Here is a 19,164-nt window from a genome sequence, read left to right as displayed (position 1 = left end):
CCTTATGTGTTTGAGCCCCAGATTTCATTCTTAAAAGGGAAATACTTATTACAATTCCCAATATCAACAAATAAGTGCCTAAAGAGACAAGAAAAGAATTTTTTTTTCTTATGTATTTTAATGTAAGGAAATCTTGTTGAATCCTAACACAAACAGTATTTAGTTTTCCCTACTGTAAAGCAGATACTCACCTCTCTTGCTTTATTGTCATATTACAATAAAATGAACAATGAACTCTTTTTCTTTATTCTATTAGAATCTCCTGTTATTTCAAAAGAATGTATTTTAATACCTACTTAAAGACAAAGAACTTCATACTCACAATTCTAGCTGGGTTTTCATAACTGATCCCTAACTTAGTCATTGCTTTCACGATAGACAGGATAGACTGCACTGTGTTACTGTAAATGATAGGCCGGAACTCCATGCGTTCTTGGTATGTGAAACCATCTTTATGGATGATCCTGGAGTAAAAACAAACAAAAAAGTGTACAGGTAAAAAGGAAACGCGAGAAAAGTTGGATCAATTTTTGTTTTGTTTTGTATGAAAAAGAACTGAATCCGTCTGGCTCATGGAGTAGCATTTATCAGTAGTTAATTGCCTATTCTGGTGGAATGGATTAACAGTGGTTTCTGTAATGACACAAAGCTTGGTTTTAACTTCCCAGTTTTAGTGAATAGGTAACCTATGACTCAAAGTAATGCTGTATGCCTCCAGTACAGATCCCCAGCCCACTCCTATGGATTCAAAGGTGCATAGCTGGAGTTAGATCTCAAATATTTTACTATTAGAATCTGCAGTATTAGACTTGGGCTTTTACATTTTTTGTTTAGTCACTACTGTTTTTAACTCAAATCTCACCTGAGCGGGAAAAGAAATGTAACTAAATTTCTGCACTGCAAGACACTTCTCAAGAAAAAAAAAACACGCGTATTTCTCCATGTGTTGATTACAACTTCCAGTTCATGAAATATATTAATATTATTATCTATAATATCTTTGGGAAGATAGGTATTATTCAGGAGAATTTGCCCTATGTTGTAAAGGTCAAGGAACTTTAGCTGTCAAATTCAGTTCTTCAATTAATATGATTCTGAAAGAGGGAGTGTAATTTCATAATGTTCCCTGACTGAACGATGGTGTGGGGTTAAAATTCTCCAAGATCAGTGTGCAGATTGTGTCTTGATGGAAAAAAAAATAAAATTGGTTCACTTGGAGGAGTTTGATACAGCTCGATGGTGGTGTAGTGGATTGGGGATGGCCTAAGCCATGACCTGTGTACAAAGCACCATGTAGCCCAGAGATCCCCACTGCTGTATCTGGCCTCCTTTAATGAGTCAGATCACCTTAAAATCAAAATTCTTTGAACTCTCATCAGAAAATACAGAACATTGTATTTAAGCATATTTTCTCCACCTTTCCACTTGCTACCTGTGAAAGTAGGTGTTTTTCTATAACAAAATATAAAGCAGCTGAAACTTGAAGCACATGAGCTTGGTTTGACTGCTTTGAGCCTCTCACAGTAGTGCCCAGAACAGGATGTGTGGGGAAGATGAGTGTTTTGCCTGGGGCTGCAAAAATCCAGGATAAGAGTGAAGGCAAGACCTTAATGCAGACTCCAAATGACTATTTTATATGTTGTTTTCATGCTTTCCTTTGAAGAACAAAGAGAGGAAGAACATTTAAGATCTTGAAATAAAACAAGAATATATAATTACAGAACAAAACCTTGTTTTTGCTGAAGGCTTTTTATGTGCTATTTTTTTTCAATGTATATGTATTTATGTCCTCTGGAAGAAGATATGTTAGCCAGCCTTTTAAATCAGTGGTGAATTTTGCTGCTTTTATTAAACATCCATCATTCTTGTGTCATCTTGTTGTCACCTTGTTTTAAAATCCTTTCTTAAGAATGATATATGTATAGCCAGAAAAAGCTTTCTATCAAACAGAAGATCTTCCTTGGATAAAATAAACAACCTATGAAAATTACATGCAGGATGCTGAATCTGTGAAGTGTTTTTTTCTAGTCATAATATCTAGATTATGTGCCTATGGGAAGAAAGATTTCAATCTCCACATTTTAATTATTATTATTTTCACACAAGGTGGATCTCTTACCAGATAGGTGGCATTGGTTCAGTCTCAGTGGGCTTGATGAGTTACCAGATAATTTTTTTTCTTTTTGTTTACTGGACTGTTATAGTTCTGAGACTTACAAAATAGATTTGCATTGAAAATCCAAGGCACAGAAATACACAATTTGGTTTTAAACAAGTTATCTCACACATTGGAAATGTGAGAGTCAGAAATGAGGAGGTCCAGAAGAGCATTTTTATTTCTCTTTTTAGTTTTGCTTCATAACCATCCTAGCTTTTTGAGGGAGCTTGTAACACATTTATATTCAGAGCATCAGAAGATACTGTGCAAAGCTAAGTGGAATGTTTTAACTTTGATTGAAATTTTCACTCTGGGAAGAATGAGGTTTAGGAATTAGAAAATTATATTAATAGGGGTAAAATAAATCTAATTTTGGTGTGAATTTGTGTTTTCAGCAAAATGACTCCCTGTGTAAGTATTTATCAGTCTTCTCTAGAAAATGTTATACTTAACCAAAAAATCAACTTTTCTTAAACTGTAAATTTTCCCTTTTTAGGAAAAAAAAATTGGTTATGACAGAAAGTTAACATTTTGTGTGAAAAGGGATAATTTTCATCAACATTTTAATTGGAAAATAGTTCATATTTGGGCTCAGATTGGCAGCTCATATATGTGCAAGTCTTCAAGTAACTTAGCTTTGTCATTTTCTGACCTCTCTTTGGAGCTGTTTAGGGTTATCTGCTTTATTAAAATGCTCAGGTCAGAGGAACATCTTCAATCCTCTCCTAGTTTGTGAAGTTTTCAGCCCAATACATTTCAATGGTTTATTGCATAGTAAGTGTTTCCTAACTGCAACACTAAACAAAAATGAAGTCATCCACCACTGAACTGGAACAAAAAATAATTAGGCAACTACTGAATGCATGGTATTAAATCAGTCCAATTAGAAAATGAGGTGCTTAAGTAGTAGCAAATTGGTTTTATGGTATAACAGTTTTCACTCCACTTTTTAAAATATGTTGGTGAAGATGCAGAATGCTGAGGAAGATGAAGCATTTAGGAAAACTTAAAGTAGAAATAATATTTCTGATTTAGTGAAACATTTTTTTTTCTTACACAGGAAGAGAGTGGAGTCATGACTTAATGGTTACTATGCCTGTAATTTTTTCCTGTACAAGGGCTGCTCTGAAAGTAATGCCTCCTATTTTATGGTGTTGGCTCATGATGTCAAAGGCAAATGTTGGTGGTAGAGTATAGAGGTTGAATCTTTCCACCAGTATTTTTTTGCAGTTTTTTGCTGGGTAACACATGACAGCAGAGGGGCAGTCTGACAAAATGGCATCTGACATGAAAGTATGTATGAAGAAAAGTAGTGAATTCCTCCATGTGGAAAAAATAGCACTCACTGACATTCATTGATATTTGCTGAATATTTATGGAGAAATAACACTACTGACTTCAATCTGTGTGGCATCATGTACATGTTGAACACATTTCTACCACAAATATTCTTGCACAGTCACCAATTCTTCCATACCAGTTAATCCAAATTTGAACAGTGATTTCTGTATTTGGGCTTGTACGGTCTATTCCCTTTTGATTATAGTATGATTACCCTGTCATACAGCTCACTGTATGGGTTGACAACTAAATATTTTCTCATCTAAACTGTGGAAGACCTGAGAACAATCATTCTGGCCACTGGCAGGATCTAGAATAATAACATGGAAACCAACAGTGTTCTATGGAATTCAGTTTGGAAAAACAATGATGGAGCACTATTTTTATATAATGTGAATGCTTCAATATTTTCATTTGATATACAGTGAAATAAAATGAAATTAATAAGGACTAAATTAAAATTGAGCAAAGGGAGATGATTGACATCGTGAAATTAAACTGTGGAACTACTTGCCATTGAATAATGCACACATTTACATTGGTTCAAAGAGATTCAGGAGAAACCAGATATGAAGTAACTGAAGGCTTTTAAACACAATGATACCATCTCTGGTTCTCTGCTTCAGGATGCTGCCTGACTCACAGATCACCAGATACCAGCAGGATATTTAGTGAAAGTATTACAATGTGCTTCCATGTTTGGTTTGTTCTGGAAACATCCTCCAATAGATACTGGAGAAGATGGGATAGTAGGTTAGGTGGATCTGTTATGGCCCATTGTTTTATATCTCTGTGATCTGTAACTCCTACCAAAGACAATTTTGAAGCTTCCCTGCTCTTCAGCAAGAAGATGTGCATGATTTGAGCAGATTTGATTACCAGTCCAGCTGTGTGCCTTAGTCACTTTGTGTTGTTGAATAAAAACTTGATTTTAATGATGTTTCTTTGCATATTATTCAAATAAGCATAAATATTGTATTAAGGCATTAGCTAGATGACTTATGCTACAAATAACAATTTCAACAACTGATATGAATATTCATGTACTTACTTCATTTGCTTTACAATAGTGCTCTTTCCTGACTCTCCAGCACCTGCAGAAAGGGAGTATTAAGATGTGATTGATACATAAATAAGTAGCAAATATTAAAAATACCACTCTGGAACAGAATTTTGTATCTATGAGAAGCGATACAGATGTTCCAGATCCTCATTGCACTAACTATAACCCTCTCCAGCAATTTAAAAAGATGAAATCTTGGACAAAGTATTAATTCTGAAAAAGGAAAGGAATTCTTTAAAAAGAAAGGAACATGCAGTCAATTAAAGCAAAAACATGGTCTCTTCAATTGTTAAAGAAATAAAGTAAGGATTTTATTTTGATTGTGTGACCATCAGTTGGGTATATGGGCAAAAAGAGATGGAAAAAGCTCCAGCTCCTGAGTGTTGTTCATTACATGATTCGTAGCTTCTCATCTAATGTGTTTCATGACTTTTATAAGCCAAACCCTCCAGTGTGTTTGAACAACTGGAAAAGTGGAGTATCTGCGCGGTTTATGTCATGATGCAGAGGAAGCACATGAGCAAATATCTTGATAGTGCTACATTGACTCTGTCCCATGTTCTACTGCTTTGAGAGGGAAACCTACCATGTAGCCATGTGCCATGTCGCAGACACAGCTTGGGAATGGTTCCGCAATAAAATTCTGCAGGCTCTTGGTTGCACAGACATTTTTCAGAAGTGGAGTTAACTTTTGGTTAGAGCACTCTGATGAATTTGGCCTTCTCATCTCATGCAAAGTTGGTAATTGCAATAGAAACCTTTCCACTGGAAATTAGTGTGAGTTTAACTAATTTTAATTTCTGTCAGTGAGATTGGAGAGGAACAGGACTTGACTACACCTGCCAAACAAGGGCTATATTTTAAAAGCACTTGAAGAGAGGATTTAATTTTGCATATGAATCCTTGGAACAAGAATCATCATTGCCTTTTTTCAGGTTATCATTTACTTCATTGGACAGCGTTGAATACTTTTGACAAAAGAGAAAACCTGAGACATAATGACTGAAATTAGGGGCTCCTCAATGAATGGAAAAAGCAAGATATTTTCCCAAACAGATTTTGTAAATCTAACAACATTTAAATGACAGAGATTAATTTACTCAATTAATTTACTCAAGACAGCAAATCATACGCAAAACATTTTCTAATGCCCACAATTGGAACAGCAGAAAATGTGAGACAAAAACATCAAGCCTATGCAAAATGATCTGATGCTGCCATCTGCCACAGTTTGAACAAAATGCAAATTTGCTATGGATCTTTTTTTATGTCCTCAATTCCTCTCTGAAGAACCTGGTAAAAACCTATTGGTGAGACAGCATTTGCAGCACTTTCTGTAGAGAAACAAACAAGCAGTTGTAGGAATTCCTACATTCATTTCATGGAAAGATCACAGAATCACAGAATTGTAGGGGCTGGAGGGGACCTCCAGAGATCATTGAATCCAACGCCCTGCAAAGCAGGACCCATGCAGCAGTCTGCACAGGTAGCTGTGCAGGCGGCCTTGAATATCTCCAGAGAAGGAGAATCCTCAGCTTCCCTGGGGCAGCCTGTTCCAGTGCTCTGTCACCCTTACTGTGAAGAAGTTCCTTTGCATATTGGTGTCAGGAAGCATAACATAGAAATGAAGCTCTCTGCCAGATCTGGAAGACAACGGTAAAATATAGTAGGCAGTAATAATTTGTATCTTATGGAAGCATTTCTTTACCTCTGTTCATCTCTAATTTCATTAGAGTGGTTGGGATTTGAAGGGGCCTTGGAGACCATGAAGTTCCAACTCCCTGTTGTAGGTAGGGACACCTCCCTCTAAACCAAGTTGATCACAGCCCCATCCATCCTGGCCTTGAATGCTCCCAGTAAGGAGGCATCTACAACTTCAGTGGACAATCTGTTATGGTGTCTCTCACCAACCTCACATTAAACAATTTCTTCCTAATATCAAGTCTAAATCTACCCTCTTTCAGCTTAAAACCATTTCACCTTGTCCTATTGCTACCTACCCTTATAAAAAGTCCCTCCCCAGTTTTCTCGTAGGCCCCTTCAGGTTCTGGAAAGCTGCTATACGTTCTTCTCGGAGCCCCAGGCAAAGACAGAGCCCCTCATAAGGGAGGTGCTCTAGCCCTCTGAAACAACAAATGACCCTCAGACATTGGCTTTTCTCTGGAGTGTTCTTTCATTGTAGCAGCATTTGTACCCCAGGAGATGGGCCAGAAACAATTCACTTTGCACCTGCTTCCTCTCTTGCTTCCCCTTCCTGTACAGCGGGCTCCTCAGGATGGGAGTGCAGGGCCAAAGCTGCATTTCAATGCTCTGCAGAATCTTCTGCTCATGCAAACAACAGAAAAAACATTGGGTAGCCCCTGCAAGACTGCAGGGGGAGCTGAGGGTTGCTTTCCTTTAGGAAGTGGTGTAGAGAGAAATTGTAATCTAGCCCAAATTTTCTACATAACATAGTAGGCCTTAGGCTGAAATCAGTCTTGTCTTAAAGCTTGGAAAGTTTAACTGGCTTTTGAATAACAATCTGCTAAGATCTGTGAAGGTATCTGCCTGATGGGGACAAGTAACATGCCATTGCATGTATTTTGCATTTCACATGCAGTTGATTTCAAATTTATCTTTGATTTCTGTATCTCAATTTGGATTCCAGATTTCCTGGAAATGAATAAAAATATGGAAAATAAAGGCAGAAATATCTCAGTCAATGCCTGAAATTCTTGCTGTGCTCTTGGGAGTCAAAAGATATTCGCTGTGACTTGGTGTGTGCTGCATCCTCTTTCACTGTTCTTAACAAACAGACTGGCAGCCTGTAACTGCCTCTCTTCTTGGCTGGGATGTTTTGAACTCAACCTCCCAAGTTCAATGCTGATCTGTGCTTCTGGACTCACTGTGGCTTCAGGGAAGACTGAAAAACGTGCATTGTGGTATGGCTGAAAGCATGGAGCTGCTGCAGAACCTCACCCGGCAGCGTGACATGATTTTTCCTTTGCTCCAGGAAGTCTCAGCCTCTACACTGCACAGAAGTATACAGATAGATCAGGAATAGAGAAAAAAAAAAAAAAAAAAGGAGGTGCCTTGAAAGTCAAGGATACTTGCCTGAATTCAAAGTAGAGATAAAACCAAGACGTCAGCTGCATCCTGACTCCCTCTACTTTCCTATGCAGAATCACAGACTGGTCAAGGTGTGAAGGACCTCTGGGTCCATCTGCTACAGCCTCTGCCCAAGCAGGGACACTCAGAGCAAGGTGCCTCCATGTCCTGAAGACTTGTGGAGGTCTCTGAGGAGATGACTCCACATCTGCCTCTGGGCAGCTGTTGCGGTGCTCTGTCTGCACAGTAATGATATACTTCCTGGAGTTCAGATAGAATGTTCTTACAGTTTCTGCCTATTGCCTCTTGTCCCATCACTGGGCACCACTGAAAAGAACCTGGTTCTGTCCTTCAGATATTTATGGACATTGATGAGATTCCTTTGAGTTTCCTCCAGGCTGCAAAGTCCTAGATAGCTTCCTCAGACTTTTCTCACAGGAGAAGTTCTCCAGTCCCTTTGTCATCTCATTGGTGCTACAATGGATTCTTTCCAGTATGCCCATGTCTCTTTTGCACTGGAAAGCCTCAACCTGCTTCCAGTACTCTGCCTAATGAAGTCCAGGATATGTTTAGTTTTCTTGGCAGATAGAGTGCACTGCTGGCTCATGTCCAACTTGGTATCCACCAGCACCTCCAGGTCTTTTTCTGCAGAGCTGCTTTCCATCTCATGTCCCCAGCATGTCTTGGTGCACAAAGTTGTTTGTCCTCAGATGCAGGACTTTACACTTCTTGTTCACAAACTTTGTGAGGTTCCTATCAACACATTTATTCAGCATGTCACCGTCCCTCTGGATGATAGTACAATCCTCTGTCATATCAGCCACTTCTCTTGTTTTTTGTGTCATAAAAAAATTGCTGAGGGTACAGTCTGTGCCATTGCACAGATCATTAACGACTATGCTTTGTTTGAATATTTGTGGATGCCATGGAGAGTAACAAATCCCTTTCAAGATTAATGTCTACTGAACCGTTGAAGAAGTTTTTTTTTTTTTTTTTTTTTTTTTTTTTTTTAATATATTGTGCTTCTTTTCTGTATCAAAAGAAATAGCTGTTATCTCTTTACAGTTATTATTTATATGATAATAAAGGTTTGGTTTAGGAAATTTTCCAGAAGGAAAAGTAAGAAAATAAAAAGTACTACTGCCTGAATATTTTGTTTGAAATTTGTTACGGAAGCCACTGACTTTCATGTGAAATGGCAAAAAATGGAGAAAGAAAATTGTCAAATTAAGATCAGAACATGTGTCTCACCTCTGCCTGAGACTTACCTGTGGTGCTTAAAGCTCTCAAAATCACAGCTTTCTGATCCTCTTACCAAACTGAGCAAATTTATGCACAGAAGGAAACTGGTAAAGAGATCTAAGTTCTCAATTAGCCCTCTTCTCTCTTGGTGGTATAAAGTTCTTAAATGTCTTCCCCACTCATCTCCCCAAAAGTAAAAAAATAAATAAACTATTGTCTTCCAGTCAACAGGATTATTGTTCTCAAAGTCTTTGCTTTCAGAACAGATACTGATAGCAGCAATTTTAACCTGTCCCCAGAACTATGGTAATTGTGAAGGATTTGATTCATTTTAACTGTCCACACTTTGAAACTCTGTATTCAGACCCACTATCAGAGATCTGTATTCAATGGAGGCAAATATTTGTGTCTAAAACTAAAAAAAAAATTCACTGGACTTTTCATCACTTCATCACATCACAATCATGAGGTAGACTAAATACTCTAAAAGCGAGTACTTCTAAGTGAGATGGGGGTGGCCAGCACTCACCACTGGAAGCTCTCCTGAGCTAATAAACTTGAAAGTTGTAATCAATTCAAAGTTCTAATAGTTGTCTGATCTACAGGTGAGTTCTTCTTTCTGTGAAATGTCGCTGTTGATATGTAATACTGTGAGTACCAGCTGTTGTGGTGTGCTTTGCAATTTACATGCAAATTACAGGCTGGCCTACGAAGTACGGAAACTTCAGGCAATGTGGTACAAGGCTTGACCATACCTATTTCCTGAAGCAAAAGAAATAAAACTTTCATCTTAGAGTTCTGGTATGATTTTTTAAAGTAAAAACATGCAGAGAGTAAATTTCTGGCAAGGATGGCCTTGGTAGCACAGCAGCATTTAGCAGTGAGGGCTTAGACCTCTTGGCTACTAGGCAGCTTCTCAAGAACATGATAAAGGGACATCATTTTTCTATTGATTCCTCTCCCTTTGTGCGTGTGCTTTTAAACAGCAAATTATCAGCTCTGTGTACAGAATGTGTTTGCTGAGATTAAGGAACATGATACAAACAACTGCGTTGTCTTTTGTTTCTGTCTGTCATTCAATTTGTATAAAATGATGTATCAGAGGACACAACAAGCTCACAGCTGGTCATGGCTGTTTCTCAGAGACATCTCATTAACACAGAGGGCAAGTCCCCCACCCCTTCTGCCCTGCCTATCCCTTCTAAAAAGCTCGTAGAAATCAGAGTATTCCAGTTATGTCATTTGTCCCACCACATTTGCATGATTGCAATTAGGTCATAATTTTCTAATTGCAACATTATTTCCATCTCCTCTTGCTTATTACCCATGTTGCGTGCATTGGTGTAGAGGCACTTCAGCTTCTTGGGAGAACCTCCCAGATTCCTCTGGGACAAATCAGAAGTTCTCCCATTCTTCTCAAAGTGACAGTGCTCCCTGGTTCTTCTCAGTCACTCAGCACTACATCCCATTTCTCCATCAAATCTAGCTAATCTAGCTTAAAGTTCTGGTGATAAGGCCAGATAGCTGGCTGCCCTGATCACCAGCTGGCTATAGAAAAGTTGATGTGGTGCCCCTAATACACACTGCTTCAGCAGATGTTCAACAGAAACCTTCACTCTAACTTAGACTGAAAACAGGCCTAAGTTTTATTCACCTCAATTTTTTTTAAGACCAACTAAATGCAGGTTATTGACTGTCTGTCTGTCTGTCTATCTATCTATTTATTCATCAAGCGTTTTGTTCCTTGTAGTCTAGATCCTAACAGCTCCCCAGAAGAAAAGCCTTTCCAAAACAGCATCCAGACACAAATTTGAATTTTTATTCTGTGTATTATGAATAAAAGTAGATAACATAGAAATACATACTATAGAGAAAACTGGTAAAAATGTATCAAGTTCAGATGGTTGTCTTGTTTCATGAATAGAATGTGAATAGTTGAGAATGAAAAATATCAAACGAATTAAATTGAAGTCTTTTTCATATAGTTTGCAACTGATCTCAGAGCATTTTACTAACAGAATTGTAATGCTGAATAATGTCAAAAATAAAAAGACTGTATATATAGGAAAACTTTCTGTGTTAGTGTTCTTAATAATAAATACATACATATTTTCTAGAAGTAAGTTTGTGTCCAGTGTAAGACAGCCCACAGTGAGTGCCAAGGTTTGAAGATCAAAATATATCATCAAGCTGCTTATCTTACAAGTTTCTTTTTATTCTCTAAGTTCCTCTTAAGGATGTAATGTATTTCCTTTGTGGATCAGTGTTGGTCAGAGGCAGGATGCTGGAATAAATATGATTCTGGTTTTGACTAACTTGACTTTGACTCAGCAGGACCAATATTTTTTATATTATTTTTAATAACATTATTTCATTTTACTACCTTCTGTTCTGCTGTCTGCATTTTTATGCATTAAAAAAAAAAAACCCCTCCTAAGGGCTTCTGTAAAAATGGAGTGGAAGAGTTTGGAAAACAATAAATTTCAGTAAGTGATAACATGTGAGGGTTTTCTATTTAACCATTTGTATCGCTTAATCCTGCTGTAAATGAGTGCATATAGTATCATACAAAAAGTCTGTATTACATTCTGCATAATTAAGCATCAGAACATTTATTCTAAAAGCAACTTCTCATTTCTCAAATCTTTACATTCTTAAAGATTTATATAATTTAAAATTGCATACTTAGAATCACAGAATGGCTTAGGTTGGAAGGGACCTTAAAAATATATATTCATCTCTCGTCCTATAATTACATGATCATTTTCAGCCCATTCCTTGTGTCTTAGTCGTTGGCTTCATACATATCAACAACCAGAAAGTATGCTGTACTTGTGTTACAGGATTATTTTCTTCCAGTAAATTAGTACATTCAGAGAGATTCACTGTTCTAAAATTTTAGAGCAAAATAACACATCAGTGAAAGAATATTATCAACAATTTTTATTTTATTTACCCAACAGTAGTAGTTTGACTGTCCTGGCTTCCCTCTCTGCATCTTCCTGGAGTTTCTTTTCCAGCTCTCTGGATCTCCTGGCTGACTCCTTGCTCTCAGAACTGGCTCCACCGCCCATCTTGAGGTATTCACAATCCTTTCTTTGTCCCAACTGATTTACTTCTAGATAGACCAATTGCTTTTATTACAGAAGGCCAATAGCCTGTTCTTTGAGAAAATCTAAAAATCCCGTTCAACCCCTGTGCTCAGCTTTCAAATCAAGTTGTCCATTTACATGTGTCAGATGATCTGAAGACATTTGTTGTCAAGGATTTGCATAGAGACATAAAATGTACTGTTGTGATGCCATAGAACCAAGATGATGTATTCAAAAATAAAAACCAGGTCTGGATGGTTCTCTGTCCTTGTTTGGATGGGATACAGCCTCACCCATTTCAAATAAATATGCAGAATGTCTTCAAATGAAAAAAAGTTGGGAGCAGCTTAAGGGAAAAAATTTCAGTCTTTGTGCTGTGGAGAAAAAAAAAAAAAAGATTTATATGTCTTTGAAGCATTCTAAGTTGTCATTACTAAATATCTTTGTTATCTAATTGAGTTATTAATCAGCACGCAGTATGTTCAATGTATTTTCATGTTATGGCAAGTGCATTTATTTACTTGTAATGATAATAAGTTTTTCACTGTGGTTTATAACATCTTTTATTATAGTTTTGTGTGATCATTCCTTAATGAATGTAATTGTGCTTTTCCATTACCCTGTGATTTTGTTATCAGTTATCAGTTTCAGCTGAGAGTACCACACCTTTTTATGAGGAGATAAGACAGGAAAGAGGTCAGATTCTCCTCGTTGATGTAATTATTTTCCTAGCTTTTTTTGCTCAGAGCAATTGCAATATAGAAGTGTTTTTATGTAATATGGCGGGTGCGTATGTTGTCAGCAGTGTATGGAGAAAATATACTCTATTGTAATTCACACCTGGCTGAATTACTGTCAAGAATAAAAGATTGAAAATACATCCTCTTTGGTCTCTTCTCCTTGGATTAAGAATTAAAATAAGTCTCGTTATTGGTGTGCAGTACCATGCAATTAACTGCAATTTTATTCACTTTATATGCAGTATTTCAGTTATATTAAATGCACATATTTGTATAAAATTTTATGGCAATTTTACAGTTATTGACTAGTAATAGTTGGTAATGCTCTGACTTCACAAGATTTAGCCTGGAAATAATGTTTAAGGGAAGTGTAAGCATACAGGTTTGTTTGAGCGATATTAGATAAATTTTCAGACCAGAAGAAAAATGAGGAAGAAGATCAGAAGGAAAGTATTTCACCCGTCCTATTCAGCAGAAAAGTAACTTTCTCCTAGCAGCAATCCAGATGTACCAGGAAGGGAACCAACACTGGGCCATGAAGGTGGGAGGGAGAGGAATGAAGATGAGCAATGTTCCTAATGAGTGATCCATGGGAGTAGGGGAGTGTTGCCTTCTGAGAAAAGACAGGCCCTCTGCTGTTCTGGTCCCATTTATTAGTGAGTGTCACTTCCTACTTAAAAAAGACCACATAATGCAATAAAGATCTGAAGTTGTTCAGTATATGCTTCTCAGTGTAGCAGGAAGTCTGTTTTCAGTACTCTGCACTGCTTTGCCAGAAAGGAATTACCAGTACTTCCAACAGTTGCATTTTTGCATATATTTCTATAAAGGGTAAGATTGCTTTGTTTTGTTAAGCTTGTGTTCCTACTTTGCTTATTTTTTAAGGCAGATCAAAATAAGACCTTAATGCAGCTGTACTAACAACTTGTTTGTTTAAAAAATGAAAATAAGCAGCCCCCAAACTATTATATCTGTACCAGGTGCCTGTTTACCAGAACCACAGGCAAGTACTGTGCCCTCCTGGACTTCAGTGTTTAGGAAAGTAATTTATTAAGCACTTCTCAATCATTTCGTCATTTCTATTAAATATGTACTATCTGGGATTTTTATTTGATAAATTACAAAGACTCTTTGTAGACTTGTTCAGTTGTCTCATAAACCAGTATATAAGGCATAGACTGGTATAACTGTTAATTTTGCATTAAATTTTTATAGTATCTAACTGAAATTGTGCAATTGTAAACTAGAACCTATCCAGGTGCAGTGGAAGGAAATGAATGTAAATAAGTAACAAAGAAGGCTTTACATCATTTTGCCTAGATGGAAAGCAATGGAAAACCAGGTGTGATTTCCATAGCATACATTTCCTAGCATCTTCTGTTGCATGTCTACATATAGGAATTGATTTTATATAATTAGGTGTTTGATAGAAATGGACTGCAAAAAGAACATCAATAGAAATAAAGATAAAAGCCATTACTTCATAAACATGCAATGCCTTTAACATTTTACCCATCTGATTTTCTTGCTTCTACCTTCTAACTCTTAACTAAGTAGTTTACTGGGAACCACAAAATCTGCTTCCATTTATCTGGAGAATTAAAGCAGATTTAGGAGGAAAAAGAGGATTCTGATCTACTTTGAACATCATCATCATTATTATTGCTATCACTACCTATATTCTAATTGATGAATTTTCAGCTAATGATCAAGCGGAAACAATAGGCATTGGCTTATAGGACTCAGATGAATCTAAAATGTACCACAGTAACTTTTTTTCCATCACTTCTAGTTGCAATAATAAAAATATTGTCTCTGTGTCTCTCTTCTGTTGTATAATTCAAGTATGGTTGAAACTGAACTTACTGAAAAAGAGTACATCTGGAAAAAGTTCCTCTGAAATACAGCCAGATTTTGTATAGAATATTAAGTTAATATTACTGGAGTTGTTTCTAGTGATGCACTCTAGATGGTGCTGATATATAGAATGCACACGACAGGCATTTAGTAGCTACTGTGATAAATTATGAGACTTTCTGAAAGGCTGTTACAGGTAATAATTTCCAAAGTTATGGATTTGGAATTCTAGACTGCATTTTCTAATTTTGATTTTGCAATTTAAACTGAAGGTATGCTGGTTTGGGATATTTGTTTTGTAAATGTGGATTGAACTCATTGTAAACTCTTTCAATTAACTGATTTTTTTTTTTTTTTTTTTTTTTTTTTAATTTTCAGTTTCTTTAAGGGGAAAAAAAAAAACACCAAAAAAAAAAAAAAAAAAAAAAACACCTCTGTAATCTTCTTAGTAAAAGAAAGAGTAATAGCTTATAGTAATAGCTTATAGAACACCTGAAAGGTTTTTTGGTTGTTTGTTTCTTTTTATTTCTTTGCATTCATGAACTGACATCTGTTCATCTTTTCCATATTTCATTATAACTAATGTTTTCCCTTTTCCCTGATAACATTTGGAAGAATGACATTGACAAAGAAAAAAAAGAGGAAGTTTTAGTAAGAATGGAATTCTCTAAATATAGAAACTTTCAATACATTTCCTTCATTATGCACCTAAATAAAGGAAGCCTGAAAAATCTTCAGTACAATACCTGTAACAATCAAAGGAAGCTCTTCATCTTTTTCTGTTGTTTGATTACTTTGTTACACGTTGTCCTTGTTAGCGGAGAAAGAAAATCCTTTACACCCAGAATGTTGGCAAATCCATCTGGACTTTTCTAACTACTTGCGTGCAGATACTTTGCTGAATGACAGATATTACAGACACATCAAAGCAAGTGTGGACACTTCTTACAGTCAACTCTGCTATTAGCTTAGATCCATTGCAAGCTACGTTAACTTTGTACAAAGGCAGAGCTTTTAAAACCTGTTAAGAATTAAGTTTTATTACTTTTGGCACTTGGCCACGGTCGTGGAACTTAAATGTTTGTGGATCTGAGGTACTATCTCCACATAGGGCTGTGTTTTGCTATGGTATGTTTAGTTTGGCTTGTTACCTGCAATGTATGATGTAGACATACCCATATCACTTGACTGTGATATGTGATGATATACAGGACATCTCAGGGTATTAATGCTTATGCGAGATTTTCATCTCTCAAACTCACAAGAACAGCAGTGTTAGATAGACCTGGAAGAAAGTAGTGGGATTAACTTCGAACTGGCAACCCAGCCTAGCAGTAACAAGTAACAGGTGGAGAACCTTTGAGTAGTAGATTAGATGTTGAGTTCTTCTTAAGTTATCTCCCTTTGCCACTCAAATTGTCTTCCAAGATACTGTGATTCAGTCATAAAACTGAAACAGCTGAAGCTTGAGTGTGATATGAAGACCACAAAAAGCTGTCCAAATAGATACCTAGGTCTTCTTAAGAATCATCTTCAAGACAAGGGGAAAATATATCAATCTCAAAACCAATCATGTCACTGAAATATTTGGCATAAAAGAAGAAAATGTATCGTCTAACTGATGGTTTCACACTCCTGTAAATGCTTATAGAAATGGCATTAGCAGACAGAATTACTTCTGTTATTTACCATTCAGTCTATGATGGAATCCAACCTTTCAGAATCTCTGGCAGCAGGTTCTCTGATTTTCCTATACTACTGCTGCCTTCAATTCTGTCAGTGCAGATAATGTGATGTATTCAGTTGAGTTGACTCAAGGGTAGTCAGATTTCCACAATTTTCTACTAGGAATCCAGAAACACTCCTTTGGGCACACAACTTTTAAAAACTTGGACATAAAATCTAATGGAAAGACGAATGTTTAAATATTTGCCATGCTGCTAGTCTTTGTATATGTCTTATGTCTGTGAAATAAGGCAATTTCATCAGAAAATCCTCTTTGGTCTTCCTCTCAATAGGGAATACTTTGAAATTCATGTCTGGAGTAAAGTAAAGTAGGCCAGTGGCATTCTGGCTTCTACAAGAAATAGTGTTGCCAGCAGGAACAGGGAAGTGATCATCCCTCTCTACTCAGTGCTGGTGAGGCTGCACCTTGAGAACTGTGTTCAGTTTTGGGCCTCTCTCTACAAGAAAGACATTGAGGCCCTGGATTGTGTCCAAAGAAGGGCAACAAAGCTGGTAAGGAGTGTGGAGGGGTCTTATGAGGAACGGCTGAGGGAACTAAGATTATGTAGTGTGGAGAAGAGGAGGCTCAGGGGTGTTCTCATCTCTCTCTGCAACTACCTGAAGGCAGTTTGTAGTGTAGTGGGGGTTGGCCTCTTTTCCCATTTAACTTGCTGTAGTTCGAGAGGGAATTATTTCAAGCTGCACTAAGGAAGGTTCAGGTTGGATGTCAGGAAATACTTACTCTTCAAGAGAGTGGTCAGGTGCTGGAATGGACTGCCTAGGGAGGTGGTGGAATCACTGTCCCTGAAGGTATTCAAGAAACATTTAGATGTTGTACAGAGGAACGTGGTTTATTAGGAAATATTGGTGATAGGCAGACAGTTGGACTGGATGATTTAGAAGTCTTTTCCAACCTTATGATTTTATGATTCTGTGAAAGTTCCCGGGTCAGTCTCCTGCTCTGTTCTTGATGAACAGCAGTTACGTTTGTGGATACGCACAGTGTTAAAGGGGGATCTGCTGAATTTATGAACAGAGGAGGTTGAAATGTTATGGGATGTAACTTTGTTTACAATTCAGATACCCATGCTAGAGGAGTCAGAACAGAATATCCGGTCACAAAAGTCAGGTTATACATGAAAGATAGCACTCACTAGCAAAGATGGCTTACCTTTTCTTAATCCTCCTTACTTCAGACACACAAGTAAATTTTTTATTTTGTTTTGTTTTAATTTAGATGATTTTATATATAAAAAAAATAGAGATTCCACAAGAAAGAGGCATTCTAGCATGTTTTGATGCCATAGAGCCCATCACAATTTAAGGCAAAAACTGAGGTTGGAAGGGAGATCTAGAAGTCTCTAGTTCAACACTAAGTTCACAGCAGAACTAATATCAAATTTAAAACATCTCAGGGTCTTGAACTGTTAAGTTATAAAATATCCAAAGATGAAAATTTCACAGCCTCTCTGGGTAGCTTATTCTAATGTGAAAATTTTTTTCAATCCCTCTGGTTAGAATCGTCTTTGCTGGAACAAGTGAGCGTTACTTCTTTTCCATTTCTCAGAAGATCCTGGCTCTATTGGATCCTCATTTTCTTAGTGGAATCCTACTGTTTGCAGATTTAATATTTATGTTTACTGTAGATATGTGGGGAAATGATGATTGACAGATCTTTGTCTCACTCTGAACAATATTATTCTTAAACTGCAGGCTCTTGGGCCTTTCCAACTGGAAAACAAACAAACAAACAAAAAACAACCCAAAATCAAACAAACAAACAAGCAAAGCAAAAGCAAAAACTTAATACTTCTAAGTTTCTCATAGGGAAGAAAATTTTTTTTCTGTGTAAAACATTTAAATGCAATGAATATATCTATAGTTAAATTCCATCTGTAAATGTTGCCTTTTTCCCATTAAGATATTAAAAAATTGAAAATTTGGATTTTTTTTTTTAAGTTCATTTTTCTCCTTCCTTGTTTCTGGGTATAAATAAGTAAGTGAAATCTAAGAATTTTGTTTTCCTAATTTGTCATCCCCTTTCTAAGGAAATAATGCCAAATAGCAGGACAGAAAAGGGAAACTTGTCCCTTAGTTCTGTAGCAGTAGGAAAAAATAATGATGTAGTTGTCCATACTTATTGCTTACAAAGGCAAAAAAAAAAAAAAAAAAAAAAAAAAAAAAAGAGAAGTAGAAGAAGAAAAGAAACAACATTAATCATGTTAATAACATCATATTAAAAAAATTACAGTGAGCTGTCCAATTTTTAATCCTGACAGATTTCTTTTTCCAAAATATTGACATACCCAATAATTTGTTTACCTTTATGTGAAGATCTCAGAGTCACTATGGGATACATGAACTGTGCTGGCTTCAGTACACTCATTATCCTCAGTTCTATATTTGCCACATGTGCTGATGCAATGGAATATTTGACACTGTGTGTTCTGAGAGGGGGCCAGCCTGCTCAATATCAGTCCGGATAAGACTCACATAATTCTCGTGTGTTTACAAATACTTTTGCTGAATGTGTGGTCTGTACTTAGTGAATCTGCGCCAAATTTGTTACCAAATTTGTTGCCAGATTTAGCATGTGGCTAAACTACTGTGTTCAAGTAAAGAACCAGTCATTCCAAAAACTTACTATATAGATTTGGCTCACCAGTGAAAAGTCATTATGAAGCCCAAAGTGCTCAGTTTCTCTGAAGTCAGTTCCCTAACAGACCACGTCATGTCTGTGATTTAGCTTCTAGTACAGGATGAACAGTCAACACAGAACATTAAAAAAATCTTGAAACAATGGAGAGATCTTTTGTCAACATCCCACTCTGAACATTTCCAATTCCCAGCAGAGCCATA

The 19,164-nt window shown here is 36.7% G+C and overlaps 1 protein-coding gene across 1 annotated transcript in view; it reads right to left on the bottom strand.

The window, feature by feature from the left end:
* Nucleotides 1-18,695, bottom strand: part of GNAT3 (G protein subunit alpha transducin 3) — a 32,244-nt gene extending 13,549 nt beyond the window's left edge. Inside the window, exons 1-5 of the mRNA XM_042872582.1 lie at nucleotides 18,628-18,695; nucleotides 12,122-12,357; nucleotides 11,848-12,009; nucleotides 4,551-4,593; nucleotides 323-464 (exon numbers count right to left, since the gene is read on the bottom strand). Coding sequence (XP_042728516.1) covers nucleotides 323-464; nucleotides 4,551-4,593; nucleotides 11,848-11,965 — 303 coding nt within the window. The 5' untranslated portion in view covers nucleotides 11,966-12,009; nucleotides 12,122-12,357; nucleotides 18,628-18,695. The remainder of the gene's footprint in view (nucleotides 1-322; nucleotides 465-4,550; nucleotides 4,594-11,847; nucleotides 12,010-12,121; nucleotides 12,358-18,627) is intronic.
* Between the last annotated feature and the right edge of the window lie 469 nt (nucleotides 18,696-19,164).

Source organism: Lagopus leucura, unplaced genomic scaffold, assembly GCF_019238085.1.
Source record: "Lagopus leucura isolate 7727_CA_CO unplaced genomic scaffold, USGS_WTPT01 Super-Scaffold_100008, whole genome shotgun sequence".
In the NCBI taxonomy this organism is placed as follows: Eukaryota; Metazoa; Chordata; class Aves; order Galliformes; family Phasianidae; genus Lagopus; species Lagopus leucura.
Note: the sequence above shows the minus strand (reverse complement) of the source record. Positions and strands in the feature narration are given on the sequence as shown.